Raw genomic sequence first — 23,274 nt, forward strand, 5'->3', positions numbered from 1 at the left:
GAATGGATGTGAATGCTCTAACTTCCTATATATAACCTACTTCTACCTTCACATACAACCATACTAGATACTAAACTCTCTAGTCCATAAAAACCCCAAACCATCTGCCACTCTTCGCTTCTCAAATTCGTCAATGGACGATAACAGGTACTTTCGATCTGATTTTGAATTCTATCACTAAAAATCTCGTCCGTAACCAAATTTTGATGAAATTTTGCTGTATAGTTGGGACAAAACTCAGTTGCCAGCATCTTCAAAAAACCTCATCTCCGAGCGTAAAAGGAGGAAGAAGCTGAATGATCAGTTGTTTGCACTAAGAGCAGCGGTCCCCAATATTAGTAAGGTGTGACTCTGCGCACTTGATTTTAGCTCCATTCACGCGTCTCTGTTTTTTTTATTTCTGTTTGAAACGCTTGAAAAATCGTGCAGATGTTAGTTGTTTATTCCTTTGGTATCGTTATTAATAATAAGGCAAGGAGGGGCGTTCCTGTTATTTTTATCACGGAACATTCTATCACGCGTGAACTTCCATATTCCCACCCCCACCTAATAGTATAACGCGTTATATTTTCCACGAAATTCATTTCCGTTATTTTCTTCACGTCTGATGGTTTTTTTTTGAGTGTAATTGTTGGTTGGGGGGAAATTGTTGGGTGTGGTGGTGAGTGATGACCACCCCCACTAAAAAAGGTTGTGAGTGATGGAAAAATGGTTGATGACATGGCGGAACTTGATTGGTGCTTATGAGTGATAGAATTCTATCACTAGTGACCACCCCCCTCCCCTAAGGTGGTGTCGGTTTGGTTATTTACATATTAACCAACAAAAAAAAACTAACCCAAAAAAAATAGACACGTGTTTTACATCGATTGAGAACAATAAAAATAAATACCGATACTGGTTCTAATAATACCGATTCCGGTACCGTTGTTGTTTGTTCGGCCGGTATCAGTTCTGTTTGTCATGGTATCAGTAGTCGTTATAGCTTACAATACCCAAAAATATACTCTATTTTGAATAAAACTCCGTTTTTAACAAAATCTATGCCGGAACGACAAAGAAGAAATTAAACAAAGTGCGTATTCAGTTTTTTAAAATTAACGAAGGGATGTAATTAAAAGAAGTTCAAATTACTTTTTGAGCTGGTTCCTTTTTAATATATAGAGTTAAATACTATTTTCTTCTGGTTTGCTAAAGTTAACTATTACATTCCAATAGTTCAAATATGGGTTGAGATCCTGTACAAACAGTGCTAATTATAAGAACCGTAAGAACAGATTTGAACCATTAATAATTAAAATTAAGGGTTGATATTGATTATAAATAAAACCCTTATAATTAAAAATTACTACTAACAAATTATAGGTAATTTTGTAAAATTACTAGTCATTTGACCATTTTTCATTAAATACAAATTCCACCAAGGTTTTTTAAACTAAAATAACTTTTATATACTTCATTATTTAAAAAAAATATATATACCATAAAATCAAGTATTTTTTTATCTTTAATATGAGTACCATATTGCTATACCTTTTTTGTATTTATAAAAGTGATTTTTAAAAAAGTTAACAAAAGGTGTTTTATAATTGTGCTGATAACGTGCTGATTATGTGTTAGTTACAAAATAATACAAACAAACATCAAAAGTAGATATAATCAGCACATCTGGTGTGCTGATAATGGAGAATGATTGAGGATGTTGTGCTAATGTCGTTTATGTTGATAATGAAGAACGATTGAGGACGATGTGCTGATAATGAAGAACAATTAAGGATGTTATGCTAATTATATAGTGGTGTGCTGATTATATTTTTTGTACTTATTTTTAATTAGTTATAAATAAATATGGTCAAAAGGTCTAAATTACCCCTAAACTAATTTTTTATTGATGGACACTTGTCAATTATGTGTTGGTTCTTACGATTCTTACAAACTTAAGTATTTGTATTTGATCCCATTCCGTTCAAATATTGCCAAAAGAGTACCGGTTGTTTCAATTTCGTTTCAGTTACATCCACTCCTGTCAACTCCATCCATCTCTATTAAAAGACAATACCTTTCTTAATAAAAAAAATCACAAGTCAAATAATAAACAAAAAAAATACATAAACATCAAGACACACTCTCTCCCCCTCTCTTTCTACATAAATATAAGTTAAATACAAAATACCCACCAATGATCCCCATTCCAATTGGTTTGGGGGAGGTGGTAAGGTTTACCTACTTAGTGGGGTTCCTGACCGGGTGGTCACGAGTTCGACTCCAAGGCCGACCCATAACCAACTGTCACGTAATTGTGGGGTTCGTGGTGTTTCGATGCCTAGCGCCTGCCCACGAATGAAACGTGATTTGTGTGAGTAGCACTTTGGTCACTGTACTATCTGCGCCAGCCATTCAAAAAAAATACAAAATACCCTAGTTCATGTCTTGGAAAGCATACTGCAACACCTGACCGTCTCGCACCACCAGAAACTGTCGGAATCTACCGACTAGTCAACTACCACCCATCCACCACCATCTTCGAAATAATTTACTTAGGTGACCCGCCACTTTTTTCCCTACACAATAACCACTGAGGCTCACCCCAAATAAGCATCTCCACATAATAGCGCCACTGATCAGGGGTGGACCTACCTTGTAACAAGGAGAAACCTTCGTTGCCCCTTGACACTTCGACGATAGTGTAAATTTTGAAAACATTTGACGTTTTTTGATTTGGTTATCCTTTTTGTTAAACGTTGCCCCTGTAAAGATTTTCTAAATTCGCCAGATGCCCACTTATAGAACCTTCTCCTCATAATAGTGTTCTTTTCCGAAAAATCTATAGCAAATATGCAATAATCCCAATCAATGTTGCTTAGAATGACGGTTTGATTACTTTCGGGCAACAAATTTGAAAGAGTTAGGGCTTTTTCTACAAATGAATTTATGGGTTTGATCGATGTCAGTTTGATGGTTTCTCATACATATGTGATTGCGTGTTCTTTGGTATGGTTCGACGATAGTGGTGAGATGTTGGTGGTTGAAGATGGTGGTAACCGAGATTAAGATAGGGGCGATGAGCAAGGTGTTGCCATGTGTTTGATTTTGAATTTATGTGTCTGATCAATTTATGCTACATGTCAGTTTGATGACTTCTCATAGATTTGTGATTGTGTGTTTTTTGGTATGGTTCAACAATGGTTGTGAGATGTTGGTGGTAAGAGAGATAAAGAAGGGGGTGATGAGTAAGGTGTTGCTCACTAGAGATGGTGGTGGTGTGCCATAGATAACCAAAGAGATTTGGGGTTACCTTTTCATATTTTAACCATAGTGATAATGGTGGAAAACCTTGAAGATGACCCCATCAGAATATTCGGGATTACATCACGGTTTATGTAGATACCTAATCGAGTCCGGACCTCCCTCAAGAGGCCGGAACATAACAAAAGGAACTCACATCTTAAGGTCCGTCTTCCTTACCACAATAATATATGCACATCCCAAAGCGCATCCCGCCGAATAACGTCATCAAAGTCAACTAGTATAAATACCTCCACCAAGTACACCACAAGTACGATTTTCTGAACCTTCGTCCCCTCTCTCTCTACCTTCTCTCTCTACAAAATACTTATCCTCACGCCAGAGGGTGGTCTCAGAGTGGCCCTCCTACCTCTGCGACAAGCATAACGGTTTATTTAGTGTGCAGGTTCAAATCTCCAAGTTGTTCAAGGTCTAATTGTGGTTACTCAGAGTCCGACCACTTTTTAGATCTTCAGTTTGTTTAATCGTCTCCGCTTCCGCTGGTGTAGGCAACGGATTCGAACTCACCACTATTAACTGTGGCAGCTTTGACAAATCTCTGGTGACTCCCATATTTATCAAAAAAAAAAAAAAAAAAAAAACCTCGGGTAATGAAAGTTAGGAGCTACATGTGGGTGACATGATTCTTTGTCTGACACTGGTAGTAGGCGATCATGGTGGTAGGTGATATGCCGATGATGGATCGCGGGAAGGTGGACGGGAGTGTGCCATTAGTCAAAGTAAATTACAAAACTCGTCCTTTTTGTTAATACCAGATTGCAAAGTGTGTCCTTTGTCTTTAAAAAGTAAAAAAACATACTCGATGCTTGCAAACTCTTGCACGTTATGTACTTTAGCCCTAACTCAGTTATTTTTCATTGTTAAATATGACCAAGTGGACCTCACATAAGGGTATTTTGGTCATTTTACCATAACTACTAAAATAAATAACTATAAAAAATAAAAGGTTTAAAATTTCAATTATAAAAAAATATATTATCTTTCTCCTCTAGAATCACAAATGAAAAAAAAAAAAAAAAAAAAACCTCAATTGATTTTGATTCATTCTACTCAAACCCATTTCCACTTTTTTCTTTCCCTTTTCAACATTCACCAATTCTTTTCAAAACGTAATGGTTGATGTCTTTTAAGGGGCATTTTTAGCCACAGCACCATCATAATGCTTCATGTAAAGGTTAAGGATTCTTAATGTCCTTTCATTTATTAGTTTCCTTGTTTTTTCTCCTTATTGGGCATTATCCTAGAAATGTCTCCCCCTCTTCATGCCCCTATAATCCCCATGGATGATGGTGTAATGGCATTATAAAAAACCTTTCACGCCCCTATAAAACCCCATTACGTATGACCTAATAGTTGTTTTTCAACAAACTACAAGGACAAAAAAATTAAGTAAACTATAATTAGCAGGCCCAATTATTAACATATTAGCCTCCAATGGACGATGACTAACAGAACCCTAACGTTGTTAGTCTCTAGTCGCTGGAAAAACTTTTTTGGCCAGAAAAAAGTTCCTAAAGGTCCGATCTAAGGTTACAAAGAGGTGTGGGACGAAAATGTTGATTTTCCGGCAAAAAGTTGAGTTTTCCGGCAAAAAAGAAGTTTTCTGGCGAACTCAATAGTTGGGGGCTTTTACTAGAAAAAAAGTTCTTAAAGGTTCGTAATAAGGTTACAAAGAGGTTTGAAACGAAAAGGTTGAGTTTTTTGGCCAAAAAGAAGTTTTTCGGCCAAAAACGTTTTTCCAGCGACCGAAGACTAATGTGTTAGGGTTCTGTTAGTCAGGGCCATTTGAGGCCAATATGTTAATAGTTGGGACTGCTAGTTGTTATTTTTGAAGTTAAGACTATTGACGGTCAACAACGAATAGTTGAGATTATTAAAATCCAATATTCGTAGTAAATATTTGGCTTGAAACAATAAACAATAAACATCGTTTATCGTGTTATGCTTATACCTAGTTAATTATTTAAAACACCAGAAATAATGATGTCACACCTTAACCGATGGCGGAATCATCGGGGCGCGACACTAGGCGAACCAGATTGCTCAAGAGAATCCATAACAACTATTAAATGACAATATTTAAATGGTTCATTGTCCCATACCAATAAACAAATATTTCAAAAACAGTCATCACGGAGTTCACATCTCTTAAATAAAACAAGTCCGACAACCTAGATTTTTATTTGCGCGTTTCTAGACTTCCTAATCCATTGCAGCAAACAGACCATCAACCTAACACATACGTTAAAATAAAAGTCAATACATAAAGTAAAGGTGAGTACACAAGTTTGCATAGATATAGTATAAAAGCGTTTACGCACAACCAGCACGTAACATGTAACGGGCGAAGCATGTAACTATCAACAATGATACCAGCTAACCACGTGACTGCGATGTAGAGTATGCGCGACACACGTTCACCGAATCGAACACGTGAAGTAAAGTGATGTGATCCTTAGCAACCTCTGTTCACAACAGGTGCTGAGTCCAAACTGTAGTACTATCGTTGCTAAAGGTGGTCTAGTGTAACACTGTATAAGCATAGTAACAAGCATTCAACAAATCACGTATAGCATGCGGGAGCGGTTAGCGTTTATAAAGTGTTTGCGTTGTGTGTTATGTTTTGATAGAAAACATATGTAACACCCAAAAGTACGTTAAACGAAAAATGGGTTCGAGTATACTCACAGAGCGTGTACTAATCAAGAAACACGATCCTCAATGGATTGAAGGGAGCATCGGGTCAGCCTGCGTACGGGAACATAAGCATAAGTCCTCCAAAGTGCTGAAACGGTCGAAAATCGGAGTGTTGGTGGGAAACAGAAGCTTCGTACGAAGGTGGGTCTTCGTATATGTGCTGCTTCCGTTGTCCAAAATCGAGTGTCTTCGCGTCGTCTTCGGAAAATCGAGTGTTTATCCCTCCAACCTTAAGCTATTGATTGAGCTTAGAGTCGAATAGGTCTTTGATTATGTCACGAAAAGAAATTGGGCTGTGTTTTGTAAAAACCAGGGCCTTCGTACGAAGGCAGCGCCTTCATACCAGGCCATGTGCTTTCATACGAAGCTGGCTTTGCATAGAACAGTCCAGTTCACAAACGTGGCTGTTTTTGGCATTCGATGTTGAGTTTTCGCCTGAATCGGATGTATTTTCGAGTCCTATTTAAGCTGGTTTCGACATTACCTCGTTCCACTATTCAGTGAATGAAATACATGCTGTTTTAGGTTCGTTTAGGGTGAAAATCAAGTTTAATCATGTTTTGAAGGGTTTTCACCTAGACTTTAACACTTGTTGAGTGGGAAATCAACAGATTTCTACTTGAGAAACCGAAGTTAGTCCCAATCCACTCGGTCAAGTGTAAATCAGTGATGAAAGAAGAAGTTTTGATGAAAAAGATGAAGATTTTTTTGTGTAAAAACAGGAATTTATGAAGAAAAGAAAGAGTTTAAGTGAAAAGATGAAGTTTTAAGTGAAAACGTACGAGTTTTAGATGAAAATCAAGTGATTCATGTGGAAATCGAAGTGGAAAATGTTGTATACTTGAAGAAAAACTGTTAAATCTTACTTGAAAATGGTCGGACAACAATTCAGCAGAGTTTCGGTATGAAATCAGCAAGTGAGAATGAATGAGGAGGGGCTTGGGTATTTATAGAAGAGGTGGGTTCGCACAGAAGACCTGGTTCGAACCGGCTGCCTTCGTACGAAGTTGCCTGGCTTCGAACAAAGGGGTTGTTTTGTGCAACTAAATCCTCGTTTCGCGTGTAGGATGCTCGTTTAATGTGTTTTGTTGCGTAAGTTAGCATTGGTACTTTAAGTATTTTAGCGTAACACTGAGTTTTGGGTCGCGTTGCGTTGCGTTGCGTTTTAGAGTGATAAATCGAGTTGGGCGAGTAGCATTGAGTTTGCGTTGCGATAGCGTTTGTGAGTAATAAGCACACACAAGTAGAGCACATAAGAACACACGTTATTACATTACTACTACTAATAACAGCGTTTGCGATTTAGCGTGCTAGTCGTGATAAGCGTATGCGGAGGCGTATGATAACCAAACAAACAAACACGACAATTTAAATAGCATTATTCTCTGTAATTCGTGTTGCGTAAGCGTTTGCGAGTATAAAGCGTTTAAACGTGCAGCAGTGCGATGTGATGAAAATGTATTTAGTGTAACATAACCTTTTATTTATATCGAATCCCGGCATACAAGACGATTACAAATCGAAATGAAAGCAAACAGGTAATGATCCGAAAAGTCGGGTTGTTACAAACGAGGTTTGGATTCATTGCTCGGTAGCATCACGTATGCTAGAATTGAACAAAATTTATATCGTGTTTATGAGTTTCTTTTTCGAATGGTATAAATATAAGGTTTAATTTGGTGAGTATAAAACTATAAATATAAGGTTTAATTTGGTGAACAAGATTTATATCATGTTTATGAGTTTCTTTTTCGAATGGTATAAATATAAGGTTTAATTTGGAGATGTGTTTTAAATTTGGTTAATAAATAATTGTTTTAATTCTAAAGAGAAAACGTTTTTAAAGATGTCAATTTTTAGTTAGCCATGGGGTAAATGCTGACTTTTTCTTATTGACCCATGTTCGAAACCGACATATTTTTTTATCACACAAGATGTTAATATACTCAATGTTCCATATAATATAAAACTAGAATTAAGCACACCCGCGTTGCGACGGGGGCCTAAAACATGCCAAATAACATCGATGCCACACCGCTGGTAGTGACCACCAACACTGAAGTTGCAGCGTGTTAATGCGAAGAAATAAGACTGGAACATATAACATATATGAAATAACTATGTCGATTTAGGACCCACGCGTTACAACAAACTTGTTAAATGGAAAAAATAGACGTAAAAACGTTGAACCACACACGCACGTTGCGCCTTGTTAACTCGCAAAATAACGTAGAAAAGAATAATTAAGTTGATGTAGGGTCCACCCGTTGCGACGAACTTGCCAAAGGAGGAAAATAGACACGTTGCGACATATCTGTTAAATGTGAAAAAAATAGACAAAAAATGTTGAACAACACACGCATGTTGCGACGTATTAACTTGCAAATTTTAGAACGAAACGTAAAACGAAAAACTTACGAAAGATAAAAAGTAATGGGGACCAAAGTTGTAAATAAAATAGTTTTGGGTTAAATTACCAAAGTTGTAAAGAAAATAGTAAACAAATGAAGAGGGTTAAAATATAAAAGATGAAAACTTTTGGGTTAAAAGTGAAAAATCATAAAAACATTTTTGAAAACTACCCCATGCTTTATGTACAATATAAAATCATTTTTGTATATATATATATATATATAGTGTGAGGTTCATTGGGGAACAATAAAAAAGTGGGGAACAATGGGGAACTGACTCAAACGAACTCCGATTGGACTCATTCCAGCGACGTTGGAACCGGCTCGTGTACAATTACACAATGCAACAATGTGTTGGTAATTTATATAATGAAAATGAAAATATACATTTATTTTGCTTTGAAGTTTGAGTCAAATTGGTTACGGATCTACAACTCACTCCTTAAAATGTTAATTTGTAGATGGACAAAGCGTCAATAATCAAGGATGCGATTGATTATATTCAAACATTGCAAGATCAAGAGCAAAGGATCCAAAACGAAGTGAACGAATTGAACAAAGTAAGCTAATTTATTTTGCTAAAATAAGCCACGTGCTTTAACATTTCAATTAATTGCTATTTTTATTTTTGATTGTTTATGTGTTTACTAGTTTAATGTTAAAGTAAGACAGGTGAATTTCCTAAATGTGTATTTGTAAATATTTTCTGAGAGAAAAAAAAAACCAAATATCCATTTATTTATTATTTATTGATTTTATATTATGTTTTGTTAAATTACACGTATGCAGGGGCGTACCCACCCTAAGCCAAGGGTGGGCGGGCGCACCCCACGAAAATATATTTTTTAGTGTTATTTTTCGCCGGAAATCCCGACCGCACCCCTTGGAATTTTTCACCCGCATCCCTTGAAAATTTTCAACCGCCCCACTTAGATTAAAAAATAATTATTAACCACTTATTCACTAAATTATTTAATTCAATTAAAGCCCAATCTTAAAATCAATTTTTATTAACACAAGCCCAAACCCAACCTAAAGAAATTTGAACTAAATAAAATAACCCAAACAGACCCATATTACATCATAACTCCAATATAGAACTAGTATGGTTTATTTATTTATTTATTTATTTATTTATTTATTTATTTATTTTGTTTTATTTGATGATTAAGAGAAAATATAGATGTGTAAGGGTTTAATCTTTTTATATTTTTTTATATTTTTTTTTTGTTGTTCTAGACTTGTAGTTAAATGATTTTGTTGTTTTATTTATAGTTTTGTTTGTTTAAATGATTAGTTACAAGTAATCAACATTTAATATTAGGGCTTGAATGTTTAAAAATATAATTGAAAGTTATGGGCTATGGTTAAACATGATTGTTTATTTTGTTTAAGTGTTTAGTGTTGTTTTATGAACTTATGGAGCAAATTTTATATGTTAGGAACAATGACTAAGAATGTAATGAACTTATGGCGTGTTTAGTATCTTTAGATGATATTTTGGATATATTTCAAAAAAAAAAAAAAAAAACCTGTAGGGCACAATTTTAAATCCGTTTGTAATTTGTAATGACGTTTGACGTATTTTTTATGACTTTAGTTTAATGTTCTTTTATTTTACATGATCCGACCCGACCCGCTATGAACCGATATTTTTATACAGTTAGTGGCCTAAAATCTTTAAAAATATTTCGCACCCCCAGAAAAAAATTCTTGGGTCTGCCAATGCACGTATATGTTTTTCTTTTTTCTTTTTTACTATTTAATGTATAGAATCGAGTGATCGCAACAAATCGAACACGTGAACATTTTTTTGTCATGACTTTATTTTATGTGTTCTCTTTTGTGCTTACTATAGCGTATGTTGATACTATGTCGAACTGAACTGGCCCGATCAAATTCCCATTACGTTTCTATGACAACGCATGAGTTGATTTATGCTATTGTGTATAAAATAATTGTATTGACTAAAACCATATTAAACATCATAAATCAAAAATTTTCAGATGTATAACTTAAAAAAAAAAAGAAAAAGTATTAATTACCCTCCCCTCTCTCTCTATCTATATATATATAAAGAGAGGGGTAAGAGTTCCTCTACAAATTACATTTTTTCTATAAAGTGCATATAGGTATTGTATTTTAATTATGTTTTAGATTTAGATTCTTATGCAATGATATATATATATATAGGGTAAGGTTCATGCGAGAACCACTTTTATTGCGAGAAACGCGACAATCAATGTGAAAACAACCAAAAATAGCTAAAAAAAACCTAAAAACCCTAACACCCCCCTCCCCCTCCAAAAAAAAAAAAAACCTAAACCGTCCTCCGAAAAAAACCTAACCCCCCCTCCAACCCTCCAAGCTAAATGCTAAAAACTAAACCCCCCAAAAAAAACCTAACCCCCCCCCCCACCCCAAAAGAAAAAAAAAAACCCTAAACCCCCCTCCCCCACCCCCCAAAAACCTAAACCCCCTCCCACCCCCAAGCTAAAATGGTAAAAACTAAACCCCCAAAAAACCTAAAAAAATCAAAAAAACACAAAAATTTGTTTTTTTTAATATTTTTTACATTAAAATTGCTACTTTTAGTAGCCAAAAAAAAAATTGGCTACTAAAGTAGCGATTTTTTTTATAAAAAATATTAATTTTTTTGTGTGTGTTTTTTTAGCTATTTTTAGGTATTTTTGTTTGTGTTCACATTCGTTCTCGCGGTTTTCGCAATAAATGTTGGTTTCTAACGAATTCTTCTCCTATATATATATAGGGTAAGGTACATTTGAGAACCGCCTTTATTGTGAAAATCATGAGAACTAATGTGAACACACTAAAAAAACCAAAAAAAACCTAACACCCACCCCCTCCCTCTAAAAACCTAACCCCTCCCCCCCCCCCAAAAAAAAAAAAAAAAACCTAACCCCCCCCCCCCACAAACCTTTTTAAAAAAATAATTTATAGCGATTTTTTAATAAAAAATATTAATTTTTTTTTGTGTTTTTTAGCTATTTTTAGGTATTTTTTGTTGTGTTCACATTGGTTCTCGCAATAAAGAATGGTTTCTAATGAATCCTTCTCCTATATATATATATAGTGAACGTACTAATCATAGCCCTTGAATATCAATACACAAGTGTAAATCAATGGACAAAATTTGATGATGAAAATACACTATTGTATTTTACGATTTAATGATGTAAATCAATGGCCATAATTTGTTCACTCAGTTCACAAATACACTAGTGTTCACTCAAGAACCCCCACTATATATATATATATATATATATATATATATATATATATATATATACTAGATTTACCACCCGCCGCAATGCGGCAGGGGATTCAATAGTTATATATCATGTTAGATGAAAGGCAAATGTTTCTCACATGACCACGAGCCTATGTGTAAAACCGAGAAAAAAATAACTAAGTCGATCTCTGATTCGCACGTTGCGACAGACCTATCAAATGGGGAAAAATTCAATGTTTTAAAAACGGTAAATACCGGCCGGTTATACCGGTATTACCGTTTCCAGATGTAAATCCGGTACGAAACACCCCGGTAAATAAGTGAAACGGCATAAGGTTTGTATCGGCTGTAAAATCCGGTAAACCGGTTTGAAACGTAATACCGGTACCGACACAGGGTTATTTTAGTTTGAGTTGGTACTTATTTTCAACATATATGTTACTGATCTTATGTGATTTTTATATATTATGATTATTCGTAACTAAAAGTTCTTATTTAATATTGTATGAAACGAAAATAGTTGATGTATTCAACACTCAAATGGCTTAAACATATCGTACACTTTCATTTGAAAGAGTTTGTTGGAAAATTGAATGATTTTCAATTATCTTTTGGATTATTTTTTTATTATGGATTTACTTTTGGATTCTCTTTAAATACGTAATCATTCATTTTTTGATTAACTTTTGAGTTGATGTTGTAATTTATGAAATTATAGAGTTAGCTAGTCAACCCGGTTGAACCGCTCGGTACAACCTGGTTCAACCGGTTGAACCATTTTTTAGCCTAATCCGGTTTGATCTAAAAACCGGTTTTTAAAACATTGGGAAAAATAGACGCGCTGCGACGGAAATGTCAAACAGGAAAAAATAGATGAAAAAACGTTAAATCCCACACGCACGTTGCGGCGTGTTAAGTCGGAAATTTAAAACGACACGTTAAACGGAGAACTTATGAAAGATGAAAAGTATATAAGAAGGCTAAAGTTTAAAGTAAAAAAAATATTGAAATTAAATTGCAAAAGATTAAAAGTTTTGGATTAAAAGTAAAAAGAATTAAAGGGGTTAAATTGCAAAAGATGAAAACTTTTGAATTAGAAGTGAAAAATCAAATTAATAAAAGGGATTAAAATACCAATGATTGAAACTTTAGACTTAAATTGCCAAAGATTGAAACTTTAGAGTTAAAAAAGAAATCAATTAAACAAAAGAGATAAATAGATTTAGTTAAATTGGTGTTTATTATTATTATTATTATTTAATAAAAGAGATAAATAAAAAAATAAGGGTGAGAAATTACTAGAGAATGACACGTGTCCAAAAAGAATTTTTGTTTATTAGTATAGAAAGATATAGGGAGAAGATCATGCGAGAATCACCTTTTATTGCGAGAACCGCGAGAACCAATGTGAACACAACCAAAAATGCCTAAAAATAGCTAAAAATCACACAAATTTTTTTTTAATATTTTTTATATAAAAATCGCTACTTTTCGAAGCAAAAAAAAAAAAAAAAAAAAAAAAAAATTTGGCCACTAAAAGTAGCGATTTGAGCATAAAAAATATTAATTTTTTTTTATTTTTTAAATTTTTTTTAGATTTTTTTAGGTTTTTTGGGGGTTTAGTTTTTAGCATTTTAGCTTGGGGGGTGGGGGGTGGGGGGGTAGGTTTTATTTAGGTTTTTTTTGGGTTTTTTGGAGGTTTAGTTTTTTGCATTTTAGCTTTGGGGGTGGGGGTGGGGGGGGTAGGTTTTTGGGGGGGTGGGGGAGGGGGTTTAGGTTTTGTTGGGGGAGTGCTTAGGTTTTTTTTAGGTTTTTGGGGGGTTTTAGTTTTTAGCATTTAGCTTTGGGGGGGGGGGGTTAAGTTTTTTTAGGTTTTTCTTAGGTTTTTTTAGCTATTTTAGGTTGTGTTCACATTGGTTCTCGCAGTTCTCACAATAAATGGAGTTCTCGCATGAGCCCCTCCCTATATATATATATATAGGTCGGTTACTGTACAAAATGCCTTAACGTACGTTGCATACGAGATTCAGTATCAACGTGCGAAATTTGGTTTATAACATGCTACTTTCATTTTTATTTTCATGCGATTTCCACATTTTTTATGTACATGCGATTTTGAGTTTTTCGGAACATGCGATTTCCCTTTTTTATGTACATGCGTTTTTCAGGTTTTTTGAAACATGCGATTTTAACTTTTTTGTAACATAACGTGCGATTTTGCCATCGCATACGCAGCGTACGTTAAGGCATATTGTACGATACACTTTTTCTATATATATATATATATAGGGGAAGGTTTAAATGAGAACGCTAAATATTGTGAGAACCGTGAGAACAAATGAAAAAACCGCGAGAACTTGGTAAAAAACAATTCAAATTCAAAAATTTTTCTACACTTATCATTATTACTCGAATACAATGTTAGAAATTTAATTACACGTTTAAATTTACGTGAATTCGTAAATAAAAAAATTTACACATGTGTAAGTTTGCCATTTACATATGTGTAAATCTGTTATATTTACACACGTGTAAAAAATCTAAAAAGAGTGATTTTGAAAAGAGAAATGAGTTATTTGATGTTATAAATTCTTTTTTTGATGTTGTATCATAATTACAATGAGGTTTGTATTAAAAAAATTGGTTTTGATTGGTTTTGTATCTTAATTCATTTGAGAACCACCTTTGTTGTGAGAACCATGAGACCCAATGTGAACACACCAAAAAACATAAAAAAACCTAACCCCCGCCCCTCCCTCCCAAAAAAAAAAAAAGAAAAAAAAAACTAATGTCTAAATTACATTTGATTGTGTCTTAAATTATTACGTTTGATGTTGCAGGAACAATCTAAAACACCATGCCCAAAATTTAAAACACATTTTACATTTACTAGAAAAAATGCTTTTTATATGTATTAACTTTTTTTTTGTCTTCAATTTACTTAGATTTATCATGATGCGATATTATCCACCACCAACAACTTCTCTCACAAAAATCTGATAGCGGAAGGTGCGTTAGGAAAGGTGTACAAAGGACAACTCAAGAGGATAAAAGTGGCCATACATAGGTTGGATTGTAAGCATGGGCAAGGAGACGAGTTAGAAGCAGAGATTTCAATGATTAAGAGTCTCGAACACAAAAATATCACATCTATTTTGGGCTATAGTGATGAGAATAATGAAAAGATCATCATTTACAAAGCATTTCACGGAACTCTTAACCAACATTTACGTAATCAAACTCTCACATGGGCCCAAAGACTTCAAATATGTTTAGGTGTTGCACGAGGCTTAAATTACATCCATTATGATTATGATGTCATACATTGTGACATCAACAGCTCTAAAATAATTTTAGAAGAAAATTGGGAACCCAAAATTTATGGTTTCGAACTTTCCACAAAGTATCCTCAAAGTTGGAGGCATCGCCTTCTCTTCTCTCGCTACTTTGACACCAATAATTTGACACCCAAATATGATGTTTACTGTTTTGGTGTGTTATTGCTTGAAGTCCTTTGTGGGAGGAAACCAGTGATTACAAACGATGGTGTTCAGGAAGAACTATATCAGATCATTGATCCTTATTTAAGAAAGCAAATGGACTCACAAACGTTGGCACACTTCACAAACATAGCGTATAAGTGCTTGAATCAACAACATGTGCAACGTCCAACGATGGATCAAATTGTCAAAGACCTTGAGGAGGTGCTGGAACTTCATTGGAAACATGCTGATCTTGTAAGCCAAATTCTTTTGTTTTGTTGTTAATCCTTTTGTCATTACTACTTATATGTTTACAAATTTGTTTTCCATCGTGGTAATTTGTACAGAATGAACACTCAAAAGCGACAGTTGAAGGTACATCATCCAACAACTTGAAGGTAAGTAATTTCTTTTTATTGGTTTGAGGTGATAATGGTATGTAAACTTGGTTTTTCACCTCAACATTGTGAAAGCATTTTATTAAATTTGATTTTCTTTAGGTGAAAATATCCAAAATAACATACCCAAAGTCAATTTCCTTAAAAGAATGAAAATGGACATTTCAACCTCAAGAAAATGTGCATGTATTATTCTTGCAGATCTGTTGCCAACGGGGTTTCCATTTACACGTTGTCAACTAGATCTGCATAAACCAGGGCCACATGGCTAAAATTCTTGCATGTACATTTATGAAGATTGAAAAGTTGATTTACATTATATGGAAAAGGTGCTTACATCATTTTCGATTGGACTTGACATTCCTTAATTGACTTCCACGTTTTCCAACACCAAAATAATACGAACACAATATTTCTCCACACTTTTTCAAAGTATGTGCTCAATAGGATCTTAAGCTCTCGGTTACAGGGCCGGCTATTGGGTCGATTAACCTGTGTCGTCGCCTAAGGCTTAAATTTTCAAAGGGCTCGAAAGAATTTTACAAGCTTTTATATATATAGTAACTTAAATATTTAATATATGCATCCATTAATTTATAATAAAAATGTTTTGAGGAGAGTGGAAGATACAATCTCAAGATATTGTTGAGGTGTCAACTTCAAGTCTAGGCTATAACCATAGGATCTATTTTTTTCTAATTCATTTTCCCTTACCACAATTTTAGGCCCATTTTTTATGTCGTTCAGGGTTTAAATATTTTTTAGAGTTCCCAAGGACGGCCTGCTCGGTTACCCTTGACATTTTTGTAACCAAATGGTATTGTTGTTTGAAACTAGTTTAATTAGTTCAATGGCATTTAAGTGTCTCAGCTCGACAAACTATTTAGCTTTAGATTTTTGGTATGAAATTTTGTTTCCATCTTTTTTTTTAACAATAAAGAATCTCACGTCTAAACCCACCCTGTTCGTGCTATGTCCAAGGTCGACTACCGCTACGAACAAATCCTAGATCCGCCACTGATCTAGATAGTGATGAACATAGTATAAATTAAAGAACAGTTTTCTTTCTAGTTTCATTATCATTCTTAGCAGCTCCAATTCTCTCCGTCTCACTTACCACATGATTATACAGATGGATTTCTTGAATATTCCACTAAGAGAAATAAGACAGGCCACAAACGGTTTCAGTCAAGCATGTTTTGTTGGGTCTGGCGGGTATGCTCATGTGTACAGAGCAAAACTTGATGTTTTAGATACACAAAGTTTGTCATCAATGGAAGGGAAGAGTAAAGATGAAGTGCCTAAGATAAGCAAAACTGTAGCTATAAAAAGGATTGCTAATAGAGCAGATGAGCAAGCTAAACAAGGGTTCTTGACAGAAATTGAATTGCTTTCTAGTTGTAAGCATCCAAATATAGTCTCTCTCCTTGGTTTTTGTGACGAAGCTGGTGAAATGATTCTTGTTTACGAGTTTGCTTTTAAAGGAAGCCTTGCTGATTATTTGGTAAGCACTGACACAGTTATCCTTACTTGGACGCAAAGAATAAAAATTTGCCTTGATATTGCGAGTGGAATTAGTTACCTTCACACTGACATGGAGGGAAAACCAAGGATAATACATAGAGATATAAAGAGTGATAACGTTTTATTCGATGAAAATATGAATGCAAAGCTTGCTGACTTTGGGCTCTCCAAATTGCATCCTACAAATCAACAACCTAGCACTATCTATTCAAAAAATATTGCAGGGACAACATTATATATGGACCCAGAATATTTGGCTACGGGTAAGTATAAAAGGGAATCAGATATTTATTCCTTTGGAGTAGTTTTATTTGAGATCCTATCTGGGAGAGTGGCATATGATTCAATTTACACTAACGAAAATGACTTGGGGCTTGCACCCATTGCAAGGAGACGATTCAGCGAGGGAACGCTAAAGGAACTAATTGATCCAAAAATAATTGAAGAAGATGATGGTCAAATTTTTACTCTTAATAGAAGACCTAATCAAGATTCATTCCACACATTTGCCAAAATCTCATATCAGTGTTTAGCAGAAACTCAAGCTAAGCGTCCAACAATCAAAGTCGTTATTCAGAAACTTCAGAAAGCATTAAAATTGCAAGTAAGTAGACGGTTTAAAATTTTACTATATTTTTCTTCATATGCTTGATCCTGTTTTTAAAGGATGGTAGGATTTTAGGATTTATTCTCACTTTAGTTTAGAATACATATGTCACAAAGTAACTTGATTTCATACGTACACACGTAGAATACCTGAATTTATATACCTTATCATTGAACATGAATGTTGTGTGTTTGTATAATCAAATATACTTCATTGTTTGAAGTTTTAAAGAAAATGTAGTGTATGCTGGGGTGGGGGGTTGGGGGGGGGGTGTTGTTCCGTCGAAGTAAGTTTATAAATGACTTAACATCAACTTTATCATCAATTCATCGCCATTTTTTATAGGTTTTCAACCATATTTATCATATACACACATATATGCATACTATATCTATAATACGTTATAATTATAAAACATTTTAGATAGAGAACATAGTAATTTCACAAATTTTTAAGATGCATATTACAACTTTTGAAACATAAGATACAAATGGTAGTGATAGTGGTGGAGGTAGCGGCAACAACAATAGCAGTACCAATAGCAGCAACATCAATAGCAACAACAGTAGCAGTAATATAGTAGTAGTTAACAATAGTAGCAGTAACAACAACGCCAATGGGGGTTGTTAATCAATCCATTGGCCGGTAAAGTAAAGCAACATTTTTCTTTTTTCATCAATTGGTGGAGAAAGCTACAAGACCGGTTTGCCAAGTAGGCCGAGTAGTTAAGCGTTATCTTAAATTAAATACTTAATTATATAATTACAAAATGTAGTAATGATAATAATACCAAAATATGTTCACTGTTTGAGGCAGACCGGGTTATATTACACTCTCCAAAATAGCCTTGATGAAACGCGCCGCATTGCGTTAGATAATCCACTAGGTTTAAATTAAGTATTATCTTATATAAATACTTAAGTAAATAATTACTAAATATTTTTAATAATAATAAAGATAATACTAATAATATTATAATTAATTAGTATTATCTAATTTAAATACTTAGTATATAATTACTAAATATTTATAATAATAATAACCAAATAAACAATGTTTAAGGCATGACATGATAGATTGTGTTCTCTAAAAAGTCTCAAAAAGTCTCATTAATACCTGCATCATCCCGTGATACTATCTTATTTAAATATGTAACTTGCCGCATCCCGTGGTACTATCTTATTTAAATATGTAAGTATAGAATAACTAAAGATTTAGATAATAATAATAATAATAATAATAATAATAATAATAATAATAATAATAATAATAATAATAATAATAATAATAATAATAATAATACACATGATTTTCTTTTAAACTCGCATTTTTTTCAAATCAATCTCCATTCAATAATGAGTCCAATGGAGTTGTGTCACTTCCAAAAAAAAAAAAAAAAAAAAAAAAAAACGCCAGGCATCAGTTTAAAGGGAAATGTTATTTACATAATTTCCATGTTATATTTGTTCGTGCTTGTGCTTGTGTGCATGTCTTGCAATTCTAAAAAGGCATGAACAAAGGGTAAAGGACAGTTCCCTTTAATCTAATGTTATGTCATTCCTACTAGCATGTACAACATTCTCCTTCATTTTAGCACATATGATGTTGCAGGGGGAAACAGTGGTACTCTTGAGGTTTCGACTTAGTGATATAGTGTCGGCGACCGAGAACTTTGCTGAAGCATACCGCATTGGTTTAGACACAATTGGGACGGTGTACAAAGCCGAACTCAATCATTTTAGCAACATTAGTTCATTGGCAAAAGAAGGGAAGAATGATGATGAACTTTCCAAGAATCGTATTACTGTGGCTATAAAACACATCACTAGCAGAGAAGGCGGGCAAGGAAAACAAGAATTCTTCGAAGAACTTGAAATGCGTGCTAGTTATAAGCATCCAAATATTGTTTCTCTTCTTGGATTTTGTGATGAAGGTGATGATATGATCCTCGTCTACGAGCCTGTGTCTGAGAGAAGCCTTGAAGACTATTTGAAAAGCGTGGATAAAACGGATACTTTTACATGGACCCAACGTCTACACACGTGTCTTGCTATTGCACATGCACTCAATCACCTTCACACCAATATAGTCAACCTACTAAGGAAAATACACATTGACATAAAGAGCGCCAACATCAAGTTAGACAAAAACTGGGGGGCGAAAATTGCTTACTTTGTGAGCTCCAAGTTACAAGCAAATCAAGAGGTAGGCATGAAAGTGTATGAGGACCCGGAATATGAAAGGACAGGTAAACTGGAAAGACGTAGTGATGTTTACTTTTTTGGAGTTGTTCTTTTTGAAATCTATTGTGGAAGGGTGGCATATGATCCGGTTTACGTAAAAGAAAACGAAGAAGGGCTTGCACCCATTGCACGCCAATGTTTCAAAGATGGAACCATACATGAAATGATCGATCCGAGCTTACAGGGAAAAATGGGTGAAGACATTTTCACTTCACCCAATAAAAAATCTTTGAACACATTCTTAAAAATTGCATTTCATTGTTTGGGAGAAGCTGCCAAGCGTCCAACAATGGAAGTGGTGATCGAGGAACTTAAGAGCGCATTAAACTTGCAAGTAAGTCTACATTTTCCAAGTACCGCATTCTTAATTTCTTCTCTTCATATATATATACTTGATCACTATTAGACTACACGGTATGGGGCATGCAAAGGGGAGGGCAAAGCCCCTCCACACCACCATACCACCCCACCAACATACTAACAGGGTGTTGCCCCTTTCCAATGTGGGGATCTCATGGGGTTGCCCCTCTTCCAACCTTGATACACTTAGAATTTTTTTTTTTCCAACCTTTGCCCTTGCCCTTAACTACTCGCACTTTTTTTTCTTATATGGAGGGCAAAGCCTACATAGTCTACGTTCTAGACCTGGCAAACGGGTCGGGTCGGGTCGGGTTGGGTCATGGGTCAAAACGGGTTCGGGTCAAAATGGATTCGGGTCAAAATGGGTCAAATAAAAAAGGGTTGTTTTGGTTCGGGTCAAAACGGGTTCGGGTCAGAACGGGTCCGGGTCAGAACGGGTTTCGGGTCGGGTTGGTTAAAAAATGTTTTTTTAAAGAGATTGTGCATATGGGGCAATTTTGTCTGGTTGAAACACGTCCGGGTTGGTTCGGGTTGAGTACGGGTCAATACTTTTTGACACCCAATCCATGCTTATTGGTCCGGGTTCGTTCGGGTCGAGTACGGGTCAAAAGAAGGAACTTGGCTGCTTAATCCACAAAGATTAAGATCGTCTTGAATGTAGTCATCATGAACTTTACAAAAGAAGCCCCTGGAACAGAAGATCCTATCACAGGTTTGTTATGAATAGCATTGATGACCTTATTCCACATCTGCGACCCTTCTTGCTTGAGATGCCAAAATTAGTGAGGATGATATTCACTTAATCTACCCCAAAACATATCATATGCCTTGTTGACACTGCTTAACCAAATCGATTAGATGCTCATAACTCCACATTTGACTCCTTGTATGGTCAACCTCTTCAACAATCTTTAGAAAATTCCCCTTTCCAAAAGGCAACAAGAACCAAAGGATCAGTTTTTAACTCCACAACATCCCCAAAAAATGCCATCTTTATCCTATAATCCAACTCATCAAACCCAAACCCGAAACCGGACCCATGTGCATCATACAAAATCCCACAAGTAACAATGTCAGGGTTTCACATTTCGAGCTTCCATTTCCAAGATCACGCCTTTAAAGCGTCTAAAATCTTTCATTTTGGCATACGCACATAGTATTGTGTTTGCGATCGTCACACTCCATTTAACTTTCCTGTAGTCCATTTCACGCATGATAGACTCCATTCCCGTTCAGCTAAGAAGACAAGCATGCGAAAGCATTCTTAAACACCACACGATGTTCGTGTTGCCGATTCTGGAATAAAGTCTAATACCCATGTCGTCTAACTTAGAAAACATGTAGTTTTCTATATAAACAACAGCCACTTTACGAATCAAATCATCGTTCAAATAAACTCTCGGTTTCAACCTCATAACCGTTCTATAAATCTTTTCCATCTTCTCCAAATCCCCAAAACTAGCATACGCCTCTAGCATTGCCATGACGGTAGAAGCTTCAATATCCATCTTTTTCGAGATCACAATCCTGTATGTTCTTTCCATCCTCTTGATCAATCCAGCTAATCAAACGGTAATTCTCGGACAATGGCTGCACACCCCAAATATATTTCATCTGGTTTAAAGCCAACACTACAATATCAACCAATTCCTCCTCAACCAACAGCCTTACAATTCTCTCGTAATTAAACACGCTAACTCGAGATTCGTCTTTGCTAGACCATTCATCAAACACCTGGTGTGCAACATTCCAACATTACAAAACAGGGAAATTTAACAATGTAAAGCTCAATTCCCCCAAATGGGTACCCTTTCAATTCATCTAACAAACAAAATTCAAAACAAATCAACATTCACCTGAAGAATCTGGTTCGATCTTGAGGTTTGATTGAGGAATCCAACAACAGCCTAGAAGAGTTCTTTGCTCCAATCTCCATCTTCTTCGAGAATCCGAACTAGGCCAGAGTCTTTATGCTTGAGCTTCTCGAATAGAGTTCGTTTGAGGGTCCAATTTTCGTGGAGATCGTCGTATTGGACTGTGTTTTGTTTGTAGCTGGTGGTTTTACGACGTGGGATATGTGCTGAAGGAGGGAGTTTGGATGAACGAGAGAATTGCGGTTTTGTCAGTAATGGTCATGGGAGGAAGGAGAATCTCCATGGCAGTTCAGGCATCATCCTTCGTTCCTCCAAAGGGCGATTTCAAAGACCCGCTTGATTTGTTCTTCAACCCTATTTCACCCACTCTAATTTTTCACTTGACCCGTAATGACCCGTTCCAGGCTTTTCATTTTATCTATTTTGACCCATCAAAAATATTATTCAACCCAAAACAACCCAAAAGCTTATTATTATGACCCAAATGGACCCAAACTCAGCTTAATGGGTTACTTTTGCCAGGCCTAGTTCTACGTGGTGCATGTGTGGCAGTGTGGAGGCTCTGCCCTTCCCCTCATGACTCCATGTAGTCTTATTAACTATTAAGTCTATTATCCTCAGCCATAATCTAACTTACTCTCCCCGGCCAACTTTTGTTTTTACAAAATTCAAGTATAATTATAATTTTTCGTATCTTTATGCTTAATGTGTTATCCGTTTAATTGTACTTGGTCTTTTTATATTTTCTAATTATTCATACTTCTAATTGTTGTTTATTATTTTGTATTTGATGTTTATATGTTTTCTAGGTCCTCGAAGGCGTGGATACATGATATTGATCGGGTTCCTCAAGCGAGTGAATACGGATGGATTTATGGAGCTTTAAAATGATTGTATTCCTAATTTCCTATAATTACGCGTTTCCAGCCTACTGTATGTAAATTATTAAGACAATAGAATTGTAAAATCAACTTCATTCAATTTGGATGTCATTTAATTAGCATCCTCAACCATTTTTTTGTTTCCTTTTACCGGATTATGTCAGTAATTTCGTAGGTGATCATTTGTCTTCGGTGTACTTAATTGTGTCTAGCTAAAGCCAAGTTATGTTGGGCAGTC

At 35.1% G+C, this 23,274-nt stretch overlaps 1 protein-coding gene and 1 long non-coding RNA gene across 2 annotated transcripts; one reads left to right on the forward strand and one right to left on the reverse strand.

Moving 5' to 3' along the window:
• On the forward strand, positions 1 to 23,186 carry LOC110908869. Its single transcript, XM_022153867.2, has 8 exons — positions 1 to 147; positions 226 to 343; positions 8,876 to 8,974; positions 14,613 to 15,404; positions 15,497 to 15,547; positions 16,680 to 17,675; positions 19,290 to 20,255; positions 22,965 to 23,186. The coding sequence occupies exons 1-8, from the start codon at positions 134 to 136 to the stop codon at positions 22,986 to 22,988; spliced, it is 3,060 nt and encodes a 1,019-aa protein (XP_022009559.1). The 5' UTR covers positions 1 to 133; the 3' UTR covers positions 22,989 to 23,186.
• Positions 20,845 to 22,469, reverse strand: LOC110908870. Its single transcript, XR_002574956.2, has 2 exons — positions 22,138 to 22,469; positions 20,845 to 22,015 (listed from the first exon to the last, which is right to left on the reverse strand). It is a non-coding gene; the product is annotated as an uncharacterized LOC110908870 (long non-coding RNA).
• Positions 23,187 to 23,274: the final 88 nt, after the last annotated feature.

This window comes from Helianthus annuus, chromosome 14, assembly GCF_002127325.2.
Source record: "Helianthus annuus cultivar XRQ/B chromosome 14, HanXRQr2.0-SUNRISE, whole genome shotgun sequence".
NCBI lineage: Eukaryota > Viridiplantae > Streptophyta > Magnoliopsida > Asterales > Asteraceae > Helianthus > Helianthus annuus.